Genomic DNA, 27,176 nt, shown 5'->3' with positions numbered 1-27,176 from the left:
GGGGCGCGGGGGGGGCGCGGGGCCCGGGCGGGGATGTTTTGACGTCTCGTCAAAGGAAGGAACCTGATGCTTCGAGAGTGCTTTTCACAGCCGGCTCGTGTCTGCGCCCGAGCTGATTTATAAACAACCTGCGCTCGCTCGGCCGCCCCCTCCCCCGACAGCCCGGGGCGGCGCTGCAGGCGCGGACGCGGCTGTGCCTGGCAGGACCGGGTTTATTTACTGCATCTGGCCGGGAGCCGGCGCGGCCCGGGACTGCGCTAGTTCCCTCGGCCCGAGCCCTCCCCTCCGTCTCCCCACCCCCGATGCCACCTCCATCCCGGGGCTCTGCCTCCCCCGAGCCCGCCGGCGGTGTAGGGGGAGGCGGAGGGATGGCCAGGGCGCCCCGCACTGACCCAGGGGAAGGGGGCGGTGGAGAAGGGGTCGCCACTGGGCGCCCGCGGCGGGAAAGGCGACGAGCCGCGGAGCTAAAACTCCTCGGGAGACCAGCGGCTCCCGCAGGGGCCGTCCCCTCTCCGGGATTCCGCCCCCGGCCCCACACAACCTTTTACTCCAAGGCCCCAGCAGGCCGTCCCCGTTAGAATAAATTAAGGAATCTCCAGCTTCCACTCGATCTCGGGAGAGGGGAAGGGCCACAGCCCCCGCCAGGGGATGGGCGCAGGGCCGGGTCCAGGATTCGTCACGGTGCCCGTGCCCCACACCTACAGAGTCCGAATGGCCACAGGGTAGAGCAGGGACATGTGCTCGGCCCCCTTAATGGGCAGCTTGCGGCTGGCGTAGTGGTGCACGATTTCAGGGACGCTGCTGAAGGGGGGGCTGTTCTGGCCCAGCACGTACTTGTGTTCCTTGGTCCGGGACAGCTTCATGTGCATGAAGCCCTGACTGCTCCTGGGAAGAGGAGAGGACACCCTGGTGAGTAGGGGCCCCCTCCAGCCCCCTCCCCACCTCCACCCCTGCAGCAAGCGTGGTTGTGCCTAGCCAGCTGTGTGGGGAGGTGACTAGGGAAGGTGGAGGTCAGTCCAGAAAACATGGAGGAGGCAGAGGGGATTTCTGTGAGTAGGTAACGGTAGGCACTGGCTGTGTGGTGAGGGCACTGGGTGTGCCACAAATGTGTGTGTGTGTGTACAGGGTGTGTGCAAGTGGAAACTCTAGCAACCAACCACTCTCCCTGCCCCAAACCCTGGGACCCAGACACCAGTGCCCTCCAGCCTGTATGGCCAGGGCTGGTTTACCCTCCTCATCTCTGAGCTGTGGGGGAGGACACCTGGTGACTCACATGGAGACACAAGCATCCTTGGCAAGACCGTGTGTGGATAGATGTGATACCCAAGTGAATCTCGGTTGAGGTTCTCTCTTGTAGAAACCAGGGGAGGGCGGGAGCTGCTCTGGAAGTCCCTCCCAAATCAGGGAAGGCTCAACTGCCTTGTCTTGGGGATATCCCCTTACCCTCCTGCTAACTGGGCCTTGGGCCAAGCCCCCAGCTCCTCTATCCCTTCAGCCTGCAATGACATCATTGGTGAGGCTGTAACTCCATTCCCTCCCTCAGAGAGGAAATGATCCGCTGCCTCTCCCATCTCCCTGACACAATCCAGGAAATCGACATTAGTGCCTGGCCCTGCCCACAAGACAAGGACCCTGCCGCTCAGAGCTCTGGCCAGCTCCCAGCTGTCTGGACACCCTCTTAGAGAGAAAGCATGGGGGTGGGGCCCCAGCAAGAACAGCATCTGCCCCAGCTACCACAGGCAAGGAGGACACAGTGCTTGGGGGGCCCTGAAGCCTGCATACTTGTCTCTCCTGGCAAGAGCCTACTTGGAGACAAGTGCAGGGCTCAGAAACCAGTATGGGAGCTAGGGCCAGTGAGGAGGGGCAAGCCTCATTTCTTCCCTCCCCTGCCTGGGTATCAAGAGGCCTCTGACTGGACCCACTTCCCTAGGCCCATAGGTAAGTGAGTGGGGGAGAGTGGGTGACTGAAGAGAAGAAACGGATGGCAGGAAAAAACAGGCCCTTATCACCCACCCTCCCAATCCCCTCCCCTGCCCCAGGATACAGTGCCCTAAAGCCTGCTGGGGGCCCCAAGCTGTGTGTTTGGGGGGGTGGCAGGCATCCTTCTTCTGTACGCCTGAGGCTGACAGTGACCACACAGGCCCTGGGCAAAGGAGCTAAGGGCTGGAGGAAAATGAACAGTTCCTGGGGGTGGCAGAGAGGGAAGGCAGTGAGGAGTCCCTCTCCCATTTACCCTATGGGCCCCAGCCCAAGTTGTGGGCAGCAGTTTGGGCCTTGCTTTCCCTCACTCTCTCACAGTTTGGAGATACCCCCATACCCACAGTCCACTTGGGATAATCACCTCTCCCAAAAACTGCATTATATCTTCTCCCTGAGGGAGAGATCTGGCCAAAAGAGGAACAGTGTGGCAACAAGCCTCCTTCTGGATAACTGACCTCTTGGGACAGAGTCCCAAGCAGAGTCCTTGCCCAACCCTTAGGAGCCTGGGTGGGACTAGCTGGGCCGCAGGGCCAGAGCTAACATGGCTTTTGGAGGAAGCTGTTTAATTACCAGTGAAAGCCCTTGCATTACAGAGAGCAGAGAAACCATAATTGTATTTCAGAGAAGCCATTTATATGCAAACGAGGCTCTGGCAGACAGACGCCAGTGGGGCCAGATCTGCCTGGGCTGTAGTAGCATCCAGGTCTGCCTCCCCCCTTACTCCCCAGGCTAAGGCTAAGCCCTGCCCTGCTCCCTTCGGGGAGTCAGACCCTTGCCTTGGACTGTCCAGACTTGATGAGAGGTGGAGCTATGCAATGAAATAGTGTAGTTCTTGTGGTCACACTGAGCCGGGTCCAAATCCTGCCTTTGGCACTTTATTACCTGGTAGCCCTGAGTAAGTCACATACCTCTTTGTATTTATTTCTGTCTACAAAAAAGAGATTCATCTTGCAGGTTGGTAGTTGGTTTGGAGAGGGTATATACGCTGCTCGGCACATAAATGCTCTATGAATCTTAACTATTAAAGCAATACACATTCCTAGTGTTATATCAAATTTTTGACATGGACTTTTCCTAATGCTCCTTTTATGATTTTATGATAATTTGCAGAGTATGAGAGCTACGAGAAACCTACGAGAGCTACGAGAAGTACCCATCAATGCATTTTGCGAAGGAAGAAACCAAGGCCCAGAGAGGTTACATGATTTGCCTAGGGTCACTTGGCTGGTTTTATTGAGCCCAAGAATAAAATTTAGGTTGACTGGCATTGTCCCATGATCTTTTAGTTGAAGTTGAGTAATCATCCTCAAATGTAGCTGTTTAATAGTCCCAAACTTCTGTATATTGCATTTGTTTGAAGTGGGGGTATACCTGTATTCTAATGCCCCTCGGAAAGGCCGTAGGAGGTGGTAAGACGTCCCAGTAGCGATGAGGGGTTGTGAATGGACGTACCATTCTGACAGGCTGCCATGTGGGGTGGAGGGGCAGAACTCCCAGGTACCAAGGGGAGGACTGGCCATTCTGCCGGAATGGCCTAGGAAATCAGTGCTGGTCTGTATATATCTGCTCCCTAGGACGAAGGCTGATGGGAAGGGAGTGCCCTGCCTCCCACTCCTCTTCCTGGATCCCTTAAAACTTGGTTAACAGCCACTAGCACCCAGACCTCCTGCCCACTTCTTCCAAGTGAACAATAGCTTTGTGTCCATTACTCCACCCCCTCCCAGGACCCCCAGCCTCCCCTCAGGCAAAGTTCCTATCTCCTCGCCTGTGTTTCAGGAACATCTTGTACTGCCATTAGTAAAGATGACGGTGATAGTTTACTTGGCACTTAACATGGTGTTAAGTGCCTCCCATGTATTACTTCACTATAAGGTAGTGCAGAGAGCAGAGAAACCATAATTGGTTTCCTTCCCTATAAGGTAGATATTATTATTCCCTCATTTTATAAATAAGAAAAATGAGGCCCAGAGAAGTTAAGGAGTCCCCAGGCTACATAGCTAGTAAGTGACAGAAACTTTCTGAGCTGGACACTGTAGCTTGACTGTTTCCTCTAATGGACTCTAGGCTCCTTGAGATCAGGAGCTGAGCCTCAAACCACTCCAGATCCCCAGGGCCTGGCCCAGAATCAGCAAATGTGCATGCAGGGGATGGAGTTCTCCCCAGCTTGGCTGGGCATGGGGAGAATGTTGGAGTCTCCTCCTGTCCTGCTTGTTATCTTCCCAAGGATTCTCCTTGGCGCCATCCTGACAAGCAAATCCTGCCTAACACGGGTAGTTGGCCCACCCCTACTCACTTGAGGGACAGGGAGAAATCATTCTTGCTGGTCTCACTGTTGCGCACCAGGTAGCTGGCCTCTTTGCACAGCCGGAGCAGGTTCTCGGCATCTGTTCGACTGATGGCCCCGTGGTACCAGCTGAGGACAAGAGAGAGGAAGGGGGGCATCTCTGCTGGGTCCCTCGCTGTCCAGGCCCACCCATTCTGGGTGTCCCCTGCAGGCAAGCCAGTGGCGGGAGGGGAAGGGAGGGGAAAGAGTCCCCAGCTGGACACAGACACTCACACCTGGTTTTCCAGAGGCAGTGCTGGGTCTGTCCACTCCCCCAAGGGGCTGCTGGGCTCCATGCCTAGGGGCTTGGCTGACTTGGGGTTCCCTGCAGAGAGTCGGGGAGGTAGCCGCCCCTTCTCCTCCCGGCCGGGTGACAGGCAGCTCTTCTCAGATCCTTCAAACTGGGCTGTGGGGAATATACTGGTCATAGACTCTGAAGACCCCAGAGATAGAGCCCTATAGAATACCCAGTGTTCCACCCCCATTTTCTGCCAAAAGGGGTTCAAAGGAATGTTCTGGAAGGGTGGGACATGCTCCTGGGCTTGACTGGTTCTGGGGACAGAGTCCTGGGTCCACTCCCTGGTTGGGGGTGAGGCTCAGCCCTTCTGTGCCATACTGTGCCTACCAGTCCCTACACTGTGGGAAGAGAGGGGACAGGAGCAACATGAGAAACCACTTAAACTTCTCCCTGTGGAGCAGCTGCCTGCCTTCCCCTATTCTATTCCCCCTCCGGGTGGCTTCACCGCTGATAATATTGTTTCTTTCTCCTCCTCAGAGTTCATTACCGTTCTCCATATCACCCTGCCAAGCCATTCTGTAGAAATGACTTATCGATTTGAGAACAATTATCCGATTCCCCTTGGTGCCATCCTGACAGGCTAATCCTGCCCAAAGCCACCAGCCCCCCGCCCCTCCCCCCCACCCCCAAGGTCGCTGCCCACAGGCTCCCTGCCCCCACCCGGAGGAACCCAGCTGAGGCAGCTCTGCCCTCCTGGCCCAGGGCAGGCCTGACCACTGGGCCAGCACGAGGCAGGGAGGGAGCTAAGGGGCCACATGGGTGCAAGTGCACATGGACAGGCAATAGAGACCCTCCTCCATCCTGTATTTACAAAATACCACCCCCCACCCCACCCCCGCCTCGCTCAGGCATAAATGTACAAACAGGTGTTCACAAGCCCTTGGCTGCCCATTCTGTACAAAACTGAACGAAGATTAAGTGTTCAGTGCTTGCTTTCTCCTTATTTGGGCTTTTTCTCTCCTTCTAGTACTTTCAGGCCCTTATCTGTCTCTCAGTCACCAGATGTAAGGATTAGACCCTTCCCTTACTCCCAGGAGTCAGACACCTGTGCTATCATCATCCCCACCCCAAGAGTCATTTGCATTAAAGTCGTATGCAAAGAAGTGAATTTAAAACAGTGGATTTTTGTGGGAGACCTCTTCCTCACACCTTTGGGAGGAAGGAGGGATGTGTACTTTGTGCCCTTTCTCTTCCTCCAGGATGAGGGAGATTTTTCCCAGGTTCTCCAAACCCTGCCCCACTTCTCCTCCAACCCAAGCCCACAGGGCCTGAGGGGTGAGGGGACCTGTGACCCTGGCCAGAAGCTCCCACAGGACCCACCGCTGCTGTCCTCCAGGCTGGGCTCAGGGAGGGGTGAGGCTGGACCGGAGATGTCCCTGTCCCCATCAGGCAGGGAGGGGCTGCTGTCCAGCTGTCCCACGGGTGGAGGCCAAGGTAGGTCTTTGATGACCTTAATGTCAACTGGAGCCAGTAGCAGCAGGGAGAAGAGACACAGACAGGGACAGAGACAGAGAGAGAGAGAGACAGAGAGAGGCAGAGGTTGAGACACCAAAACCCAGAGCCAGGACACAGGATAGCCTAGAAAGGAGGAGGGTCAGAGTAGAGGCAAGGGTGGTTTCTTAGGGGGAACAGGACCATCAGGGGGCTGGACGGAGCCACGGTGATCACACCAGGCTAGCTTAGTCCAAGGGTGGGAGGCACAGATAGCAAATAGGATGCAGTCTTGCCCTGCCAACCGTGTGGGTCCCCTTCATTTAAACCTTCACAAGCCTCCAGGGCCCAGAGGGACCAGGAAGGAGGAAAGGAGGAACAACAAGCTGCCCTCACCTCCCAGCACCACACCCAGGTTCTCATGGCCTTCTGGCACCCTCGGACTTGCTGTTCTTCCTCCTTTTCCCCATGGCCTGGGAAGTCATGGGCAGCAAGACTGAGACAGCCCAGTTCCAGGCTGTCAGGAAGTCTCTGATGTGGGGGCAGATATTTTATTGAAATTTACCCCCCACAACACTCAATCCTGAGCCTTGACAATTAAGAGAAGGATGCCACTGGCGGCTCCAGGACTGCTAACGAGGTTTCCTAATGACGAGCATAGATTTTCCCATTAAGCAATCCAAACAGTATTGATTCTCCAAGGAGACTTCTGGAAATAAACGGTCCATCCTCAATGGTGCACGCGTTACAGGAAACAAATTAGAAACCTGTGGTTATCCAGTCTGGCCGCCAGGGTGGGGAGGACAGGGCAGAGAGCTGAGTCCAGCTCCAGGATGAGCCCCTTGCCCAAGGAGGGATGAGGGGAGCATGGAAGTGGGGATGGAGTTGAATGACATTTAAATCCTTTATGTTCTCACTCAATCAAGTCCAGGAACTAAAGCACTCTCCAGGCTCTCCAGGCTGTAGCACCACCCACTCAGGCCACCAACACACACCTCTGCAGGGTGGACTCCAGGCTTGGGATAGGCGCTGGGGTGCTTGGTACAGGAGAAACCTACCCTTCATTCAGCAAAGGGGGGATTTCTCATAGCTTCCCTCTCCCCACCAGTTCCTGCTCCTCAGAAATCCCCCTGAGGCACAGCCTGCTACTGGGAGACGTAGCTCCCTAATTCAGGGCTGGGATCTCTAAAGGTTACACACAGCTGTTTTCATTGTCTGGAGAGTTAAATGCCTTCCTCTTTTGTTAAGTGTGAGTATTCAACATATATCACAAGTTTTATCATTTTGTTTGGAATTTCTTTATTTAAAATATATCCAATCTCCCAAAAGGTGGAAGTGGCCTAAGCCTCTTGGTGTCTGAGGGATGTCCCTTCCCTGACCCTGCACACAGTGCTGCACTCACACTGCCCAATTCACCAATCTCTGTGACGCACTCAACTATACCTCCCTGGAGCCCAGCACCTGGGCCTCCCACGGCCCCTGGGGTCCACTCCTTCCACTCCCCTGGGCCTGGAGTGCTGTTCAGAGGCCCCAGCAGACCCACCCTCTCCAACCAGGGCTTACCTGCAAAGGCTTTGGAAATCCGCTCCTTCTTCCACTCCCAGGGCTGGTCATACTCCTCGGGGGGCCTCTCATCATCCTCTGGCAGCCGGGACTCCCGAGGCCAGGGGGTCCCCTCACCTTCTGGGGTGGTCCCCTCCTCCTCTGGCTCATAGGGCGTGTCATACAAAGGCAGGGGCTGAGCTGCTGTCTCCTTGGAGCTCCGGATCTCTGCCAGGGCAAGGCAGGAGGGGAGGTGTAAGAGCAGCCCTGGCTGCCTGGCTCAGCTACTCAGGCAACACCCTCCCTCAGGAACCCACCAAGTCTGCTTCAGAGATGCCACTGGCTTCAGAGGCCCAGTGGCCACACATCCGGGATACCTTGCCCTCAAAACACCTCTGGAGTTCCAAAACAATGGGATCCAATGGAGGCAGGGGCAGAGAAGCACCAGTGTGAAAGATAGAAAAAAAGATTCTTAGATGGCCAGCAAGGGCTAGGGAAATGAGGCTTACACATTTTGGAAATTGAGGCAGGGTCTCTCCTAATCCACCTCCTCTTGGCTACACAGGTCCAATTTTTCCCTTGCAACCCAAGTAATACACTTGACAATCAGAAAATCCTTTATTGATCAGACACCGCTGATCACTCCCTCTTTGAAACTGTCCCCTCTGATAAGTCATTTTTGTGGTCCTCCTCTCTGATTGCCCCTGTTTGGTCTCCTTCCCTGGACCCTCTTTTGGTCTCGTTTGCCCTCATTCCTTGCCCAGTCTCATGGCACCCTATACACTTCCAGTTGCCATCAAGATTTTCACTTTTATGTTTCAAACTTGCCACTTTCCCCAGAAATTCTTCTAGTCTGCTCTGTGATTCTCTTTTTGGGATCATGCACCCCTGTGGAAATCTAATAAAAGCTACGGAGCTACTCCCCCGGAAAATGTGCAAAATTTCACCTACAATTACTGGGGCTTCGTGGGTCCCCTCGGGGTAACACCCATCTAATCTACATAGAGTAGCCACCCTCCCCACTTTCTTCCTTTCTGTCTTCTACACTGCTCTCCCTCAGTCCTGGCCCTCCTTCATCCTCTAAATCCCATCTGTTCGGCACCAGTACCTGATGACTCTTACCCTCATCTCTCCACATCTAGATTACTGTGAGGGTGACCTCCACTCTATCAGCTCACGTTTCCATGAGCCCCATGGAATAACACTCTTGGCCATGCTCTGCCTCCTTGCCCCTCTCCCAAGAAAGGAGAGCAGCTTATCTGATCACCAGTGGATGCTTGCTCCCTTTCTCAGCTCTGCCTTCTGGTTCTTTCTCCTCCTGCCCCCCGTGAAGGGGCCTATAACTGTCCTGCATGGCCCAAGGCTGAGTGGGCAAGTTTACTTCTGGGAAATATTAAGAAGCCCATCATGGAGAGATAGCTAAGTAATGTTCCCTAATCTACTTTATCAGTAATAAAGCTGACATTCTTATCTTCATCTGTTTCCTTAATCTTATTTCTCAATGATCTCCAAGCTCAGAAGGGGAAGAAAGCAGTGTTAATTATTGCTCCTTAAAGTCTCAACAGTGTCCACCAATGCTAACTCATCTTTCTGAGGCCCAGTTCTTCTAGTCTGTTTTGTACACTGAAGCCTCAGTAATTCCCTTAAAATGTATTTGCTCTGTTTCTGCCTTGCTTAAGAATCCATATTGGTTTCCTTCTTTTGGAGCAAGTTCAAATGCCCCATTCCAGCCTTCACTGCCCCTTTTTGGCCTCTCTCAACTTGGCTCCCCAATATGGCCAACTCTAAAACTATCTGCCCCTGAACAAACCTTCCTTTCATCCTGCCTTGGGGCCTTGGCTTGACTCACCCCTTTCCTCCTCTCTGATCACCCACATTCGTGCTCTTTCCCTGGATCCTCTCCTGACCTCTGCTCTGCTCCCCAGGACCAGGTCTTATTCATTGCTCTCTGCCCCTGCTCCTTGACAGGCTTGACCAGCATAACGTGCATTGCATCTGCTTCTCCAGACATGTGTTTCCAATTGCCATAAAGATGTCTCACGTTGACATCACATCATCTCAAACTCACCACCTTCTCTAAAGCTAGTGATTCTCTTTTTGGGTTCCATGACCTCTGGCCCATACCACTATCTTGCCCTTCCTGACCCTTGGTTGTGTGGCTTTCTCTACCGCCTCATGTCTTAGGCACCACAAGTCACTGCTCCTTTTATAAAATGACTCTTTTGGGGCGCCTAGGTGGCTCAGTTGGTTAAGTGTCTGCCTTCAGCTCAGGTCATGATCTTGGTCTTGGTCTTGGGATCAAGCTCCACATCCCTGCTGAGCAGGGAGCCTGCTTCTTCCTCTCTCTCTGCTGCTCCCCCTGCTTGTGTGCTCTCTCTCTCTGTCAAATAAATAAAAATCTTAAAAAAAAACCTCTTGAAGGCAAGGGCCAAGGACCCCAGGTGGTCCATGGTAGACCCATGGTCTCCAAGGATCTAATAAAGGGATCATGGAATCAGCCTTTGTCTTGTGGGTCCCAGAACCTGTTGTACAAATACGTAGGCTTCAGGAAGCAGTCCCCACCCCTGACTCTACCACGCACCAGCCATCATCTTTTGGGCTTCATAGGGCTCCATGTAGCCATCATTTTCAGGCACCTTCTCGGGGGCTCCTGAAGCTCCTGCTGGGCCTTCACCAGTCTCCTGAACATCAAATGGGTCCGCATAGTCTTCAAGGATTGCCAACTGTGGAAAGACAGTGAGGAGAGCAGGCTTCAGACATCTGAGAGACAGCTCTGCTTCTCCCTAGATGCTCTGTCCATGGGAGTGAGTCCTGGGCAGAATGTCCTACATCCAGAGCCCGAGGTATCCAAGAGCAGGCTCTGAGCTTGGATGGGGACGAGCTCTGGCTCTTCCTTTGCAGGGCTCCCCTTCAAGGCTGTCAACAGAATGATAGATTTTTCTTTTCTGCTACTTTTGTGCCTCTGGGGCACCCCCCCTTAGGTTAAATGGCCCGGATTAAGCTCTGGGCCTTACGGCCTGCCTCAGTCAGAGTCCAGACAGGGCAACAGAGGTTATTTGACACCAGGTGGTTCAACAGAGGGAATTAATTCAGAGAGGTGTTGGAGAAGTTCAAAGAACAAGTGAGGAATAGCAGAAAACAGATTAACTTGATCTATGCCTACAAGTTCATTCCCAGATGCTGAACAAAGAAAAATTTGCTGACCATCAAGAAAAGAGCTAAGTACTCACTTTATGGCACAGTTCTACTGGTTTATCCTCAGAACATTCATCACAACATCGTGAGTAGTATTATCCTCATTTTAAGGGAATGGAGGCTCAGGACAGGTAGGGAACAACATGCCCAAGACTATTCTGTATAAGTGGAGGAACCTGATTGGAACCTGTGCCCTTTGTGTGAAATTATGCTGCCAACCTGCCACCAGTGGGCATCTTGGCCATCCGGGGAGAAGAGGCCACCTTAGGACAGCCCTGAGGAGAGCCAGGATTTGAGCTCTGCTGAAAGCCCCTGGCTCCTGATGATAGGAACAGAAAAGGTGGTGCCCTGGCCTCATATCCTACACTGCCCCTTTCTCCCTCACAGGTGGTTCATGACCATCCCTCTCTCCCTGCTCCAGTTCAGGCAGACTGAATAGTACGCCACACATCCTGAGGAGGAGCTCAAAGTACTCAGGGCGGGGTGCAGCTGAGGACAATAGAGCCTTTCTCCAAGCAGGGCATTGGCTCCTTGAAGGGGGGAGGCTGAGGTGGAGACACAACCCAGCCCGCCCAGGGCTGCCAGCACCTCAGGGGAAGCACGGCACACTGAGTTGACAGGCATTGACAAGAGGTGGCTCTGGGGCCTGCGGCATGAGGAGGGGCCACTCCTACATCTCCTCTGTGCTTGGTGTGGGCTTTGGGTCTGGGCCAGATCAGGACTGTGGGAGCCAGTTGAGCAGGGAGGCTATGGGGGTGACTACCTGCCCTGGGTCAGTGGATCTGGGACCCCCAGCAAAGCAGAAATGGAGAAAGGAAACTGCCTACCACAGAAACCCCTCCTGCATGTTTCTTGGGGCCCCCTGTGAGCCCCTCTAGAGGTCTCTGAAGCACATCCCAACATCTCCTACCATCTCCCCCTTCCATTCTTCAGCTCCCACCATTCCATCTTTTTTCACCCAAGCCCCCCAGCTCCTTCACCTCCCTCAAATCTCTACCTGCTTCTGAGAAGACCACCATCTCAGGTCATACCATCCCCACCTTTGGATCATCCCCTAGCCTAGAGTTCTTTGTCCTTTCTGACTCTCCAGCTCTAATAAGCACCTGGCTCACAGTAGGTACTAGAAAAATGTCTCTACTAGACCACTGCCTATTTCCCCTTGGAGCCCTCCCCCCTAGTCCTCCTTTCTCTAGAAATCCACTCCTACCCCAAGCTGCTTCCTCTCAGGCCAAGTAGCACCCACAGCCCCAGCCACCTGACCAAGGGGGCTCTGGAGTTGGGAGCTGTCCCCCAGCCTCACACTCCTAAGTGGCAGATACTTAACAGTAACCAAATCCACAGACATGCTATCCTTAAATGGTGTAATGCCCACAAAAAAAAAAAAAAAAAAAAAAAAAAAAAAGCCCAAAGTTAAAGGGATTTAAAGATCCACTTTCCTCTTCGGTTTCTCCCTACCAGCCTTGGATCACTCTGTTACCTGAAAGTTCTATGTTTGTTTCTTACCAACAAGCTTTTCCCTCTGCCTGGATTAGATTATTCTCTTTCTTCAGAAAGCCTTTCCATCCTCCCCCAAGCAATGGTTAGGTGCCTTTGTGCTGAGCTATTATTACATTGTGTCATAAATATTTGTTTCATCATCTGTCTTCCTATAGACCGTGAGCTTCCTGAGGGTAGGAACCATGTTTACTGCTAAATTCCCAGTGCCTAAAAGTGCTCAGTAAATACTTGTTAAATTAGTTCACATAAAACAGGAAGAATGGACAAAGGAAACACTTTTCCTTGTTTATTCGGAAGAAAAAGGCATAACAAATTCAGTGGGGAGATAGGGGGAGAGCACTGAGTCCCCGGAAGCTGCGCAGTGAGAAGCACCTGGCCCAAGCCCCAGGGTCCTCAACTCTACAGACACCCGCCCCTTCCTGCCCAGCCATTCCCTCACCAAACTAGTGCCATTCCCACTGGAGTCTTGGGCTGGGCTTGAGCCATGACCCCTCCCCAGCCGAGCACGGGCTTCCCAAGTACCAGCCCACAGTGCCTGTGGGCACCCAGGTGGCAGCTCTGTGGGCAGGTCAATGGCTCCTCTGTTCCATCCCTGACTCCACACCCTGCTCCAGGAAACCCTAGCCCCCCGCCCTGGGCAGGTCACCCAGAGGAGCCACCCACAGGGCTGGGAGTCAGGAGCAGAAGCAGAAACACCTGCTGGGAAGGTTGGCAAGATGGGCACCCACCCCGGGCCCATAGGATCCCTGTCAGAGGCCAGGCCTGGCTTCCCAGTGGCCTACAGGTCATGTGAGGAGACAAAACTGCTTGGTGAGAGAAAACTGCCTCTGCAGGCTTCTGATACCTTTGCTCTATCATGATTTATTGTTCATGAGACCTTTACCTGACTGCTGTACTCACCGTTGTATACCACATTCATCACAGGGTCTGGCACAAGGTAGGTGCTCAGTGCACATTTACTGGATGCTCAAAAGGCCTCCCTCTCCTCAGACTCTATCTTTTGGAGTGACACGGACTCTCAGATCCCCAACTCCAACCACTCTGACAAACCAGTAGCAGCTGCAGGAGCAGGCTGTCAGGAGAATGGGGGGATTTGAATGGGGATCAAAGCCTCCAGTTCAAGGGCAGAAGGGAAGAACTGGCAGGGAAGGCACCCAAAACCAGGGCTAATATTTAGGCAAACCCTCTGTCTGGTTGACAGAATGCTGTCGAAATGCTGAAATACTTCCAAACTAGTAGGCAAGTAGCTGCTGCTCAGAGGCCCCCTTGTCCCCAGGCCTCCTGCCAACCAGATCCCCTTCCTCTTGCCATCCGGCAGGCTCCAGACCTGGCTCTTGTGCCTGTTCCAAATGGGCAGTGTCCCTCCCAGAGCAGCTGTCCTGCTTTGACTCTCTCTTTTGCCTAAGCCTCTCCCGCAATAGCTGGCAGGCCCACCATCTGGTGCGACCTTCCACACCAGATGCAGCTGGCCCCTGCAGTCCTGGTCCTGGGGCCAGGAACTCCTGGGGTCCAAGGGGAGCTAGCTAGGAGCACATGCCACAGGCTTTGGGCTCTGCAAGGTCCCCAAAGTCTACCACCACCCCTTTCCTCCATGTCTTCAGTTGACATTTAATGTTTGGAAGCCTCTGGTTTTTCACCTGTAGAATAGGGATGGTATTAATACCTACCTCGTAGGATTGGGAAGAAGACCGTGAATGGGGCAGCCCGGGTGGCTCAGAGGTTTAAATGCCGCCTTCAGCCCAGGGCATGATCCTGGAGACCCGGGATCAAGTCCCACATCAGGCTCCCTGCATAGAGCCTGCTTCTCCCTCTGCCTGTGTCTCTGCCCCCCTCTCTCTCTGTGTGTCTCTCGTGAATAAATAAATAAAATCATAAAAAAAAAAAAAGACTATGAATGTAAAAGTCCTGAGTTCAGAGGCTGGAATGGAGTCAGTGCTCAAAAATGTTAGTCCTGATGATGATCTCTCCTATTCAGACACTAAAGTCCGAGTTTCGGTGCTCAGCAGGGTACACAGATTGCAGCAGTAGAGACAAGATTGGGACCCAGGTCTCTTGACTCTCAGTGCCTTGCTGCAGACTTTCCAGAGAATTTGGGAAATGTGGCATCTTTTCTACTCGTAGATTTAAAATACATTTTAGCATGTTAAAGGCTCTGAGAACTCATGTAGCAAAGAGAGCTGTCTAATTTTGTTTAACTCGGCATTTCTCCAAAGTATTTAACCGTGAAATCCTTTTTCCGCTGAAAGTCTGTCAGTTTTGGAAATGGTATACTATTTGCTTTTCCAAAAGATCAAACTTTTGCACCCTCTGTTCCCACTTATTGGAATGCCCTTCCCAATTTTATCTGCCATGGAAACTTCTTCACACGAGACACATTTGTTATCTTTTTCTAATTACAAAGAAATGTCATGCTTGTAAAACATTCAAACATCACAGACACACAATGGCTACTGACAGGCCTCTTAAGGTGTGTCTATGGCCACTTCAGAACTGGGTGGCAAGTGCTGGCCTTCGGGTTCAGGAAATGGTGAACTCAGCACGGAAAGCACTCTCCATTCCTCCTCCGAGTCTCCTCCCCCTCATTCATCAGCAAATGCTCAGTGAACACTAGTTGTCCCCTGTCTGTAGGACTCCCCTAAGGTGCAGTGGTCCCAGAGCATGGTGCTGGCAGGCGGTCTGCAGTCAGGCTGCCTAGCTGTGAATCTCAGCTCCCCTACTTACTAGCTGTGAAACCATGCAAACGTGACTCAACGTTTCCGTGCTTCAGTCTCCCTATATATAACTGGGGGATAATAACAGAACTTTCCTCTTGGGGTCGTTGCCAGAAGCAACTGGTCTAAAGCATATCAGCTGCTTCCAAATGGTACCAGGCACAAGGCAGGTCCTAGATAACTATCTGCCATTATATCATTAAAGACAAAAGGACTAAATTTCTGAGTCCTCCAGGAGCTCACAGTGACAGCCACAAAGCCAGCTCCAAAAGAGCGAGGCACCTTGAGGTGCCAGGAAGCCAGTGGCTGCACCCCAGGCTGTGGAAGAACCGCAGGCCCATTGCATGTGGGGGACTGGGCTCTGCCTCCACTCTTGCCTAACATCACACTGGTCCTGTGGGGAGGCCTAGCTGGAGGGGGCAGCAGCTACCCTCCAGAGCCCCCCAGGACCCAGCCAGCTGCACCCACCCATGATCCAAGGGGCCCTAGCTGTTGCCAGCTCCCAACAGGTGGAGTGCCAGCACTGACCGAGGTGTCACTGAGTCACTGGCCAAACCAACAAGCTGCAGATGTCTTCCCAAAGGAGTGAGCACTGGAAGAGTGTACAGGCCTGCCATAAAATCCCCTGGTAGTTGCAGGCCTCAGTAGTACCTTCCCACCCCTGGCCAAGCACCAGTGGCAGCAAAGATGGCCAGCCAGGGCCCCAAAGGGTTAAGAGATCTAACCAGTCCACAAAGGTCCCTTCATTAGGACCCTTCTCTTTTCCTCCCTCTGCCTCCATTAAAGGACATGTGCAAGATAAACAGATCAGAACTCCAGACTCTGTGGAAGTCATAAGAAGGAAAATTCAAGCAAGAACAAACAAACTCAAAAAAGGCAAGGACCCAAACCAAAACAGGCAAGTCTTCTAGGGTGGTAAGTCCCTTTCAGTGTCCAGGCCAGTGTCATTTAATGATAAGGAAATCCTCAGTAAACACTGGCACAGGTGTGATCCTGTGATCTTACAGCAGCAGCCCCTACCCACCCTCCTAACTCCAGGGCAGTTATGTCTTGCTGGACTTCAGACACCCTCGGTGTCTCCTTCCCTTTTCTCTTTCTACCAGTCTTTTCACTTGCCTCCAAATTTGGACTTGGAGGATCCAACTCCGTGTGGACACCATGTATGATGTGTACCTATTTATAAAAGTTCTTAAAACACTGGGCCCTATGAAACCCTCTAAGAATCTGGGAGCTGGGAGCCTTTTCCCGGAAAAATGCTCATGCACCCAAATATTTGTACACGATCTGGAGGTTCATGAACCCCAACAGCCTCTCCATGAGCTAAAAATAAGAGCCCTAGTTTCAATTCATACAGGGTGCTTGTCTTATTGTTCACAGCATCTCTTTTTCTCTGTTTCTCTCTCTCTCTCCCTCTCTCTCTCTCTCTCTCTCTCACACACACACACACACACACACACACACACACACAAATGCGCGCATATCTTGGCAGGATAGAAGCAAAGGACACACTGTGCAGATGGTCACAGACAGCTCAAAGCTTCATCCAATCAGGGTCCCTTTCCCATACCCATCCCCCTTTCCTAATTAGACCAGGTTTTTCCTGTTGCAGGTCTGAGAAAAGGGAGCAAAGCAAGGAAGGCCCTAACCCCTCTGCCCAAGTATGGCTTGGAGGCCAGACAGGGCCCAGCACCATGAGGGAGTTCTTCCTGTGGCCAGATGGTGAGGCCCTGCCTGCTTGGTTCAGGGTGCGGTTCCTGCTGCTCCCACACCTGCCTTGCCAGGCCTGCCCAGATGGCCACCCTTGCCCCTGTGCCAAATGCAGTGGTGGGTTTAAGGGAGGGCCTGTAGCCAGAGCCTTGCAGGGGGAGACACTAATGGTCCTAAGCTCCCTGGGCCTCTCAGGGCCCTGTCTAAATCCCCAATCTCTCCTGCCCCCCACAGTCACTCTCCACAGGGCTCATTTCCCCTCAATCTTCTCATTACAGAAGTATTTCCACCCATTTCATCAAACCTCATGACCCAGGCCCTCTCACAGGGCTCTGACCCACCCGGCACCAGCCACTGGGCTCCAGGAGAAGAAGGAAAATGAGGCAGCTCATCTCACCTCAGGAAGTAACCCAAAGCAACAAGCCAAGAAGACCTGCGTGGCTAAGAGGAGAGGAACAGAGAGAATCGGGACAAAACATGTCACAGAACAGAAACTCCAGCTCAACAGGCTGGCTCACCATTCAGAGACAGCAACTCAGTGTGAGTGCTGCAGGCATGTGCCATCACTTGGGTTTAGTAAAAGGGGGCTCAGATACCTGACCTGGACTCTTCCTAAGGGAATATTCTGGGATCCCCTGAACTCTGCTCTTAAATGAGTGGAGCTACCCTCTCCCAGTGATGGGAAGCTCCAGGTCAGGGCCCGCAGAGACAATGTCCCTGCCCCTGAGCCAGTCTGGATGGCATCCTGGATCCTTCTCATCACACCCACTAAAGAAACCACAGATTGTGTGGTTCCTGGGAGATCCTGCTGGATTTCATTCCTGTCCCTGCAGCTGACAAAGGAGTCAGATACCTCTTGGCCCCTAAGGTCTGAACAGCCCACAGATCACAGTACCAACCCAGCTTGAGGCATGGATGCTCTCAGTGAGAAGAGGCTATGGGTCAACCACAGTTGTGTGGACACAGCCCCTTCCTTGGGGGGGGGTCTCTGTGGGGAAATGTACAAAGGGGAGCTGTTGTTAAGGGAGTCTCTGACCTTCAGGTCACCCTAGCAATGGACAGTCACCATTCAATGGACGTATTTCATTCACCCCTTCTTTATGCCGAGCATGTCAGGCACTTGGGAAATACAGACATGAGGAGGACAACAGTCCTTTTTCCTAGAGGAGCTCATGACTTGGGGAGCAAGCCTGTTAGGCCATTCCAAGACTGCAGAAAGGAATGCCAGGGATAGCTCAGGCCCATGTGCCAATGGGCAGTGGTCAGGGAGAGGGAAACTAACTGGCCAATAGTAAGAACAAGGCTTAATGCTCCCTCTGCCTCACTGCCACTACCACCATCACATCACCCAACAGTGGGGGACAATTAGGAAGGAGAGGAGCTAAAGGACATGTGATGATAGCACAGTCTCCTTCTGCAGGCTAAGGATCCTGGCCCAGGAGGGGCAGCCATGCCCCATGGCAGGAACTAGGGAAAAAATAATTCACATTCCTGAGGCTTCTGCTCTGACCCTGACACATCTCTCTCATCCAGGAAATAGGGCAGAACAGTGCTCTCTCCACTGAAAACCTCAACCCTGGAGCCAATGGATTCAGACAGGAACTTTGCTCTCCAATCAAATAAAACTGTGTTCTCTGCTGAGGAAAGGGATTAAGCCTCAGAGCTGAGCTTCCAGGGATGTGTGAGGGGACAACAGAGCCAGGACAGCCCACAGAGTCACTGTCATGGAATTTAGGGCTAGAGGGACCTGGATGGAGATGGCTTTCAGCTATCAAGGAGGGAGGCTGAGCTCAGTAGCTCAGCCCTTTCTGGGCAACAGGTTCTAAACACTGACTGCCCCCACACCTGGGGGGACAAGGGAAGTAAGTAGTGCTGTGGGCCTGCCTGGACCTCAGCGGTCAGTATCCTTGGTGAAGAGCTACAGAGCTACACACTGCCTGTCCTGGCTTCCTGAGAACAACAGTCCACCTGGCTCCAGTACCCCTGGGTAAGGCAAAGGCCAGCTCCTGCTGTATCCACAGGGAGAAACCCCAGTCCTCACCTCCTTCCTGGGGCTCCAGCACCTGCAAGGATGCTTGGGCTCCCTGAGGAGGAGGAACCGAGCTTTGTGCTGCCTCCGCTCTGGGGCGGGGGTGGGGGGAGGGGGAGGGGGTCAGAGATCAAAGGGCAGGGAGCTGCTGCTCCCGGAGGGCAGAAAGGCCACCAACTGGCGTGGGGTGGGGGTGCTCAAATACCGTTAGAGAAAAGCTCGCTGATTAGGCCCCGGGACGAGGCGGAGGGCTGAGACGAAGAGAGCAAAGCCCGCGAGGAAGAGGGTCACTAGTCCTGGGGCGGTAACACGGACAGAAGCAGAGTTTGGGGCGCACGTCCGAGATTAGTCGGTCGAGAATTTGAACAAAGGTGAATGAAGGCTCCGAGCCTCCGGGTCAAGGATTAAGATCTTGTCCTCCAGGAACCGTAACACGGAGGGGCCCAGGCCCGGCCCCGGCCAGGCCACCTTTGTCCCTCCTGAAAGCCCCAGACCTCGTACCTCCTCTCCCCCGGCCACCCCCGCCCGGCGCAGCACTCACCCTGTCGCTGCCGGCCGGGGGTCCGGAGATCCGCTCCTCGGGAGGGGGCGCTGGAGGGCCAGGGGTCTCAACCCGTATAAGGCGGTGGGGAGGCGAGCCGTGGCGCGGGGGCGGCGTGGGGCCGGGGGCGGTGGGGGTGGCCGGGGCAGCAGCGGAGCCGGACGGCCCCCCAGAGTAGGGGTCTTCGAAGTCGCGCTCCCTCTGCAGCCGGTAGGCGGCCAGGATGTCCGGGGGTGGTGCAGGGGGCGCGGCCGGGGAGGGTGCGGGGGGGCGGTAGTCCGGCTCCGGGGGCGCCGGCTTGCCCCCACCTCCGCCGCCGCCCCCCCCGCGGAAGCCCAGATGCTCCCGGAGCCACTTGGCGACCCCACCGCTGCCGCCCCCGCCTGGGCCGGCTCCCGCTCCCCCGGCGCCCCGGCGCGACCCCCCCGGGCCGCTCCCCGCGCTCCCCTGCGCCCGCTGCCCCGGGCCGGAGCCCGCCGGAGGAGCTCCGCTCAGTAACATGGGGCCAGCGGGACTGAGCGAGGGGAGCTCGGTGGCCGGCGGGGGGCGGGGCGGGGGCGGAGCTCCGCCGGGCGGCGGGGGGGCGGGGCTCGTGGGTAACAAGGGAGGGGCGGGGTTCCGCTCCCTATCAGGGTCGACCTCCCCCTGCCCGGGAGGAGGGGCGGGGTGCGGGCTTCCAGCGGGTGTGGACACACGAGAAGTAAGTGGGCGACCCCCAACGCCGGGGATGCGAATCCTGGACTGAAGGTGAGTCCTCCACGTGTCCCCACACGTGCCCCTGTGGGGGCGCACCTGTCTCCATCTGTCCCCCTCCCCAGCTCGCAGCTCACGCGCGGCACCTCACACGTCTGGGTTCCCAGCGCTTGGACGCCTCCCTTCCCCCAAGGCCTCCTAACTGGGAAATATCCCAGGAAGAACAGCTGGGGGGGCGACAGGAGGGGCTGTTCCGTTCGATGTGTGTCTGTGACAATCCCCTCTCTCCCGCCTACCGTGGGAGCCCCACCTACCGCCTCCCATCCAGCTGCTCCCACTGCATTGCTTCCCGATCCAGACAGACACATCTCACATCACAGATAATCAACTCCCTAGTGACACCCACTTCTCCCGTGTCGTTTCCACACACGCCCTGCTCACATGCAAACAGCCCTTACGCGAACGAACGCCTCCCACCAACGGGCGCCGCCGCTTGGAGCAGGCCCACCCGGCCCTGACGGCGGCTGCAAGCACACACGCAGAAATCCCTTCAAGTCAAACCCCAGGTTTCGTTGTCAATCAGATTAGTGACAGAATAGAAACAGACAAGTCAATAAATCAAGTCTAGAAACAGTTCCAGTGTTGTCTATCACAACCCCTTATCCTCTCGAGAGGCTCGAGGCTCCGATGCTCAAGCGATAGGCATTTTTGTCTTAGAAATAAAGCCTGTTTCTCCAAAGAAATAACGTAGCCCTGAAGCAAACGCCAACATTTGCTTTTGGCTCTGCCGAGAAGGTAGCAGCTTCATCTCACCATCATCCCCCCTGGGCACTGCCTCAGAGTCTCTCTCATCCTTGGGCTCACATCTGCCATCTGAGGGAGCAAAGAGCCACATTAGGCTCCAAAGGGGAAGGCGGCTTAGAGGAAGAGGAGTAGAGGAAGATGTTGAAGGCAAAACTTGGAATCCCTTAGGAATTCCAGGGCCGAGGTCTCCAAATATTTGTTGGGTTTCTGCTTTGTGCATATTCTAGTTGGCATTATAGGACAGTGCTTCTCAGACCTTAATGTGAACACAAATCTTACCTAGGGAACTTGTTAAATTGCAGTTTCTGATTCTGTAGGTCTAGCTGAGGTAGCATCCCTGACTGTAGTTCTAACAGGCTCACTAGTTATCAGATGCTGCTGGTCCCCACCCTCACCCCCAAAACATACACACACTTAGAGTGGTAGGGCTGTAGGAGACACTGATTCAGGAGTCCAATAGCCAGATCTGTGGACAAGGTACTCAATGCAACTGATCCTCACTTTCCTTATATCTGCAAAGGACATAATAATTGTTGTGTGAGGATTAGACAATGGACAATGAACCGGTTTTGAAACCTGTGAAATGCTTACAATGGTATGTGTCAAATGAAGCCATGTTTGTTTAGAATGTATGGAGTTAAGCTGCTGACAGCTCAGAGGAACCAAATCAATTGAGTCTACACAAAAGATGGCAGGCTTCATGAGGGAAATAGACCCGAGCTTCATGAGGGAAATGGTAGGATTTGACCAGATGAAGCAAAAAAAAGCAAAAGGTCACTCCAAGTTATGGGGTTAACATGAGCTGGGCCAAAGCAATGGTAGGAAGCAGCATAAAGAAGGGGAGGATTCCTGGTGGAGAATAATAGGAAAAAATGTTAGATGAGGAGGAGGGTGGATATCATAAAAGTAGAATATAAATGATATTTTTATTTATTTTTTAAATGATAATTTTAAAACTAATACCCTATGTGCACCTTGCACTTCCTGTTATTTTAAATTATCTATTAGTGCACTTTCTTCCCTTTCCAGCGTATGGACTCATGGAAGCAGGCTGTTGAGCCCCTCATGGGGACCAAGCAGCTTGCTAGGAACCCAGGATATAGAGGTGAGGTGATCACAGCAAGGCTCTCTGAGACTTGGGTGAGTTTCACCAGATCCAAAGTCTTGCATTTCAAGCATTATACCATAAAATCAGGATTCTGTAGGGGAGCAGGGTGCTCCCATGTCTTATTGCAGAGCCTGTCATGTGGCAGGAGCTTAACAAATGTTGAAATGAATAAAGATCATTTCTCTTGTTCTTATTTTTATATAGCTATAATTGTGGCATATACAATTTTATGTCCTTATTTTTTTCACTTAACATTGCATAGTTCCCCATTTTTATTGTGAGCTTTATTTTCTTCCATTTTTTTAAAAAAAGTCAAACCTACAGACAAGTTCACAGAAACAAGTACAGTGAAAATCTGTATATCCTTCACCTAAATTCACTTTTTTTTTTTTTAACATTTTGCCATATTTACTTTATCCCTTTCTCTCTTTAAATGTTTGATGCAAGTTGCAAATATGACACTTTCACTCTAAATAATTCAGCAGCCATTTCCTAAAAATAAAGAATTCTCCTACAGGGCCATATGAACACATCCACAATAGTGTTGTCTATTATGCAGTCCATATTAAATTATTTCCATTTTTCCCCTTAAAATGTCATATATATATATACCAGATTCAGGATTTAACCAGGGCTCCCCCCTATGGCATTTGTTAAGTTTCTTTAGTCTTTTTAAATCTTGAACAGTTCCCCATTTTATTATTGTTAATTTGTTTTTCAGACATTGATCATTATGAAGCGTCCAGGGCAGCTGTCATGCAGAATGTCCCATATTCTGGGTTTTTCCAGTTTCCTCATGATTCAGTATAGGTTAGACATTTTGGAAAAGACCACTACATAGGGGATGTTGTGGACTTCCCACTATGTCACACTGGTAGGCCCGTAGTGCACATTTGTCCTTTTATTCGTGATGCTGGGCTCGATCACTTGGATAATTTGGAGTTCATCAGATCTTTCCTTTACAGTTTAAGGGTAAGCTGTCTTCGGATATCCGAAGACCTTTGATTATTTGTTCCCAACAAATAAAATTATTTGCCCAGTGGTTTTTAGCTTCCATTGATGATCTCTGCTTATATTTGTTATGATGCTGGGGATTGCAAAATGGTGACTCTAATTTTGTCATTTCTTTCATTTATTATCTAGTATTCTCTTGTAAAAAAAAAAAAAAGCTGCTGCTCTGCTGCTTCTCTCTCTGTCTCTTTGTTTCTCTTTCATCCCCATGGTCTCAAAAATTATGTACTTATCTATCTATTCAGTGTGATATAATTTGTTACCATTATTACTGTTATTCCTTTTTGATGCTCAGATTGTCCCAAATTTGGCCAAGAGGAGCTCTTTAAAGAAGCTTCTGTGTCCTTTTGACTTGGTCCCATCAATCTTTAAGCAGTTAACTTGTTTTGTTACAGAAGATATTTCAGATTTGTATTTCCCCTGCTGCAGACTCATAATCAGTCATTTTTTAAGGGAACTTTACTCCTTTTAGTTGGAAATGGTATTTAAAAGATGACCTAATACTTCATTTATGTACTTTTGATACTTAAAAAAACAAAACTAAACTATTCAATATATCATCAAATGAGCATATTTTAGTTTAGTTCAATATTACCTTATTTATTGAGCATTTGGGACATTTGCACTCTCTTCCCTTCTAAATAACCTTAATAAACATCTTTACACAGATAACTCTTCCAAGTTTAGGATTATTTTCTTTAGCAAGATTCCCAGAAATGGAATTATTGGGGTAAAGGGTGTACATTTCTTTTTTCCTGAATCTTTGATATACAGTGCCTAGTTGCTCTCGTGGAAGGTTTTTATTTTATTTGTTTTTTAAAGATTTTATTTATTGACACAGAGAGAGAGGCAGAGACACAGGCAGAGGGAGAGGGAGAAGCAGGCTCCATGCAGGGAGCCCGATGTGGGACTTAATCCCGGGTCTCCAGGATCACACCCCAGGCTGCAGGCGGCGCCAAACAGCTGCGCCACCTGGGCTGCCCTCGTGGAAGGTTTTTAAAGTCAACAATGACTTCTAAGTGTCAAACCCAGTAATTTAATCTTATTCCTCTTTCTCCTTTGCAGCACCTGAATCTACTGACCTCTATCCCTGAACCCTTCTTCTTCCAAACTTTCTCTAAATGACACTGTTATGGTTTTCCTTTCTTTCAGGCCACGCCCTCTCCCTCCTTTAACCTCCTAAATTTGTGCATGTCCCAACGCTTAGTCCTTAGCCTTTACTTTTCTTAGGGGGTTCTCAGTGGGGTTCCCTCACTTTTGTTTGTCTGATTTTGGATGTCCAGTCCTCTCCTGAGCTCTGATCTCTTCTGGGTTTTGCTTTCTTCTAAGACTGGTCCTTGCCTCTTGTCACCAGGCTTGCTTCAGGCCTATCTCTGTTCACAAACTTGAGAGGACAAACATATCTTAGTACACTCACATATGCACTCTGTTCTTTGAGATTCTAGATATAGGTGGAGTTTCATTTGGGCCTAGTTTTCTAGTTGTCTGATATAAAAATAACATGGTTCTGTTTTGAAAGTATACAGCCTAAGGTACAATCATGAAGTAAACTGGCCCACTTCACTCATTTATGGGCTCCATAAGAAACTTCTATTCAAATATTTATGGAGTGGCTGTATGCTTGGAACATATACATTGTAAGATTCAATTCTGCCTTTGATTAACTTGAATTTTCTAACATTAGTGGCCTGTAATTTAAGTTTGATCCTGATAATAAGATAATAGATGGAAGTGAAAGGTCTTCAAATGGACTGCCAAGTCAAGTCCCTCTTCACAACCCAAAATTTAGGATGCTACCCTGCCCTTCCAACATGAAATCAAAATAGGGCTCTTCTCAACAGAGCCCGGGCTCCCATCCAAAGGTTTTTTTAAGCACAATAAGGAATCCCTTTTCCCTATCTCACCAAGTCAGCCATCCCTCACCTGTCCTCACCAGGATCCAGGGTCTGGGGAGAAAAAGGACAGGGTCGGTGGGTGAATATTACCCCCCAGTATGTGTACTCTTCATTGTAAAGGGAGATTGCCTATTTGTGCACATATATCATAGCAAATTGTGTCTGACCTCTGGGTGTGAGGGCAAGGAAGGGATAAGGTCGTTTGTATTATGCAAGAAGGGGAGAGGATATATTTTTTTTACATACGTGCTATATAAATGTTTGTTTATACAAGGGTCTCATGGAAAGATATGAGGGAAACTGCAATAATTGGTGGATGATGTGAAGAACCGAGAGGGACACTTACTTTTCATTGGGCTTGTGCACATGTATTCTCTATTTAAACATAAACAACTCAATTTTTAAAAATTCATAAAAGGGGAAAAAAATCGCAAGGTCACGGGGGCGCTGTTTTGCTGCTGTAGAATGATTGAGACACTGATTTCCAATTCCTTCGAGAAAGGATTAGAACTGCTGTGAAACTGAATTCGGAGCCTTAAGTGCGAATTACTGGAGGTGGCGATCTGAGGGGCGGCTCACTCTTCAAGGTAGAAAGACGCGGCGGTTCATTTCGAGAAAATGAATTGTGATCTCTGCAAAATATTATCCGTGGCAAGACGAAAGGTTAAGAAAAAGGCGGGCCCCTTGCCGTGCCATTGTTCCCACAATGCCGTGACTCGGATTCGAACCGAGGTTGCTGCGGCCACAACGCAGAGTACTAACCACTATACGATCACGGCGAGCTACCGGGGACCTGCAGGGGTGGCCTTCCGATTGTCCTCTTCAGTAGTCATAGGCGTTCGCAGGCTGCACGTCACCGAGAGACCCACCCACGGGGCGGAGCTGCAGCCTAACGCTAAGTCCGAGAGTGCGCAGGCGCGTTGCGCTCCAGCGCGTCGCTCGGGTTCTCAGGCTTTGGCCCCTTAGCCACCGGATCAAACCCGCTGAGGAAGGGTGGGCTCCTTGTGAATGAGGTGGGAGTTTAGGGGGGACCACTTGGGCATGCAGGGACGGGACTGGCCGGATCTCTGTTCGCAGGTTGTGTAACTCGCATTCCTAGGAAGATGCCCATCTCCTCCGCCTGGGAGGTCTTTGCAGCGAGCGACCCGGGGTGTGACGGCGGCGCTCCTAAGGGGTTCCCGTCCCTGCTGATTCCCCGAGGAGTGGCCCAGCATCTCCTCCGCGGTGGTTGTGGACGCCCAGCCCCCCTCCCCAGCACTAGTGAGCCACGCACGAAGGGCTCAATGAACGCATCTCCCCCTGCTCGTCCGCTCCCCATCAACCTCCCTGCAGCTTCTCTCCGGGCCCGGACGGCCCTGACAGCCCTGAGTGCTCCCTCACGGTACTCCCGCCGGACCCGGTGCCCACCTCCGCTGTGCCCCGGGCGGCAGCGGGCACCACCAGTCGGTTTTTCTCCTTGTCCGCCAGGGCTCCCGCCCCACGGCGCCTAGAACCAGGCCGAGTCCCCAGCAGGCGGAGGCTTTTTGCTCAACTGAGAACGTGCCACTGGTTCTAACAAGAGAATCCACCGCGACCACCTGTCTGCTCTAATCATCACCCCCGTCCCCTGCAGTCACCGGAGGGAGGTTTCTAAACACTAGTCGTATCCTTTCACTCCTCCACCCCTCACCTCCGCCCACAGATGCAGGAAATTCGTCCACATTTTTCCAGCTCCTCCCTCGGCCTTGTTTCTCATTCCTGAATTACTTGCATGCATTCATCCATTCCCTCACTCACTCACTCAACAGGTCCTTTCGAGGTGGGGAAGGGGGGCGGATTTTTAAAGAGGAATTGCCGGTAGTTCCTTTTTGAGACCTCCTTCATACCTTTTGCACACAAGATTATCCTGGCTGCTCGGCAAATTCCTTTTTCTGCCTTTATGAGCTACTTCGAAAGTCACCTCCTTTGCAAAGGCTTCTCTTCCTATTCTTATTGGGAGTCCTTTTCCAGCGAAGCCGTGAAAATTCGTACATATGCCTATGACAATGATCAGCCTTGCGAGCGCCTCCGTGCTTTGTCCCCAGTGAACGCTATGGCGGGTGGCCCGAGTAAGGGGAAGCCTGTATCCTTCGGGAGTCCAAAGTAGCCAGAGCCGGCGTGACGTAAATGTCGTTTTCAACTGTCACAAAGGGATTGGGATCCATTTTCGAGAATGTTACAAACTCGAAATAAAAATGGAGGACGGCGATAAAAAGCCAGACCCCTAGCCGTGTCATTGCCTTTCGCAATGCCGTGACTCGGATTCGAACCGAGGTTGCTGCGGCCACAACGCAGAGTACTAACCACTATACGATCACGGCGAGCTACTGGGGATCCGGCCTTCGGTTTCCTCGCCCGAGTTCTTCTCTGTTGAAAGCCCCGCCCCCTTGTCA

At 52.0% G+C, this 27,176-nt stretch overlaps 1 protein-coding gene and 2 non-coding genes across 4 annotated transcripts; all 3 read right to left on the bottom strand.

Annotated features, from left to right (window-relative positions):
- Positions 1–32: 32 nt before the first annotated feature.
- Positions 33–19,792, bottom strand: SHF (Src homology 2 domain containing F). Of its 2 annotated transcripts, XM_041745135.1 has the most exons (7): positions 19,255–19,792; positions 10,156–10,297; positions 7,596–7,802; positions 5,922–6,062; positions 4,538–4,709; positions 4,274–4,393; positions 33–885 (listed from the first exon to the last, which is right to left on the bottom strand). In XM_041745135.1, the coding sequence occupies exons 1-7, from the start codon at positions 19,753–19,755 to the stop codon at positions 699–701; spliced, it is 1,470 nt and encodes a 489-aa protein (XP_041601069.1). In that variant the 5' UTR covers positions 19,756–19,792; the 3' UTR covers positions 33–698. The 2 variants fall into 2 exon arrangements, with proteins under 2 accessions (XP_041601069.1, XP_041601070.1); XM_041745136.1 differs by lacking the exon at positions 5,922–6,062 and having other exon boundaries at positions 35–885; positions 19,255–19,790.
- Positions 19,793–25,472: 5,680 nt separating this feature from the next.
- Positions 25,473–25,544, bottom strand: TRNAH-GUG. Its single transcript has one exon. It is a non-coding gene; the product is annotated as a tRNA-His (tRNA).
- A 1,488-nt stretch (positions 25,545–27,032) lies between these two features.
- TRNAH-GUG lies at positions 27,033–27,104 on the bottom strand. The gene has a single exon. It is a non-coding gene; the product is annotated as a tRNA-His (tRNA).
- Positions 27,105–27,176: the final 72 nt, after the last annotated feature.

The sequence above is a fragment of the Vulpes lagopus genome, chromosome 2 (assembly GCF_018345385.1).
Source record: "Vulpes lagopus strain Blue_001 chromosome 2, ASM1834538v1, whole genome shotgun sequence".
Lineage (NCBI taxonomy): Eukaryota > Metazoa > Chordata > Mammalia > Carnivora > Canidae > Vulpes > Vulpes lagopus.
Note: the sequence above shows the minus strand (reverse complement) of the source record. Positions and strands in the feature narration are given on the sequence as shown.

Coding starts and splice junctions, on each gene's coding strand:
- SHF (XM_041745135.1), bottom strand. CDS start 19,755: ATGTTACTGAGCGGAGCTCCTCCGGCGGGCTCCGGCCCGGGGCAGCGG. Junction 10,298..19,254: donor CCCCGGCCGGCAGCGACAGG/GTGAGTGCTGCG, acceptor GTCTTTCCACAG/TTGGCAATCCTTGAAGACTA. Junction 6,063..7,595: donor GATTTCCAAAGCCTTTGCAG/GTAAGCCCTGGT, acceptor TACTGGCTCCAG/TTGACATTAAGGTCATCAAA.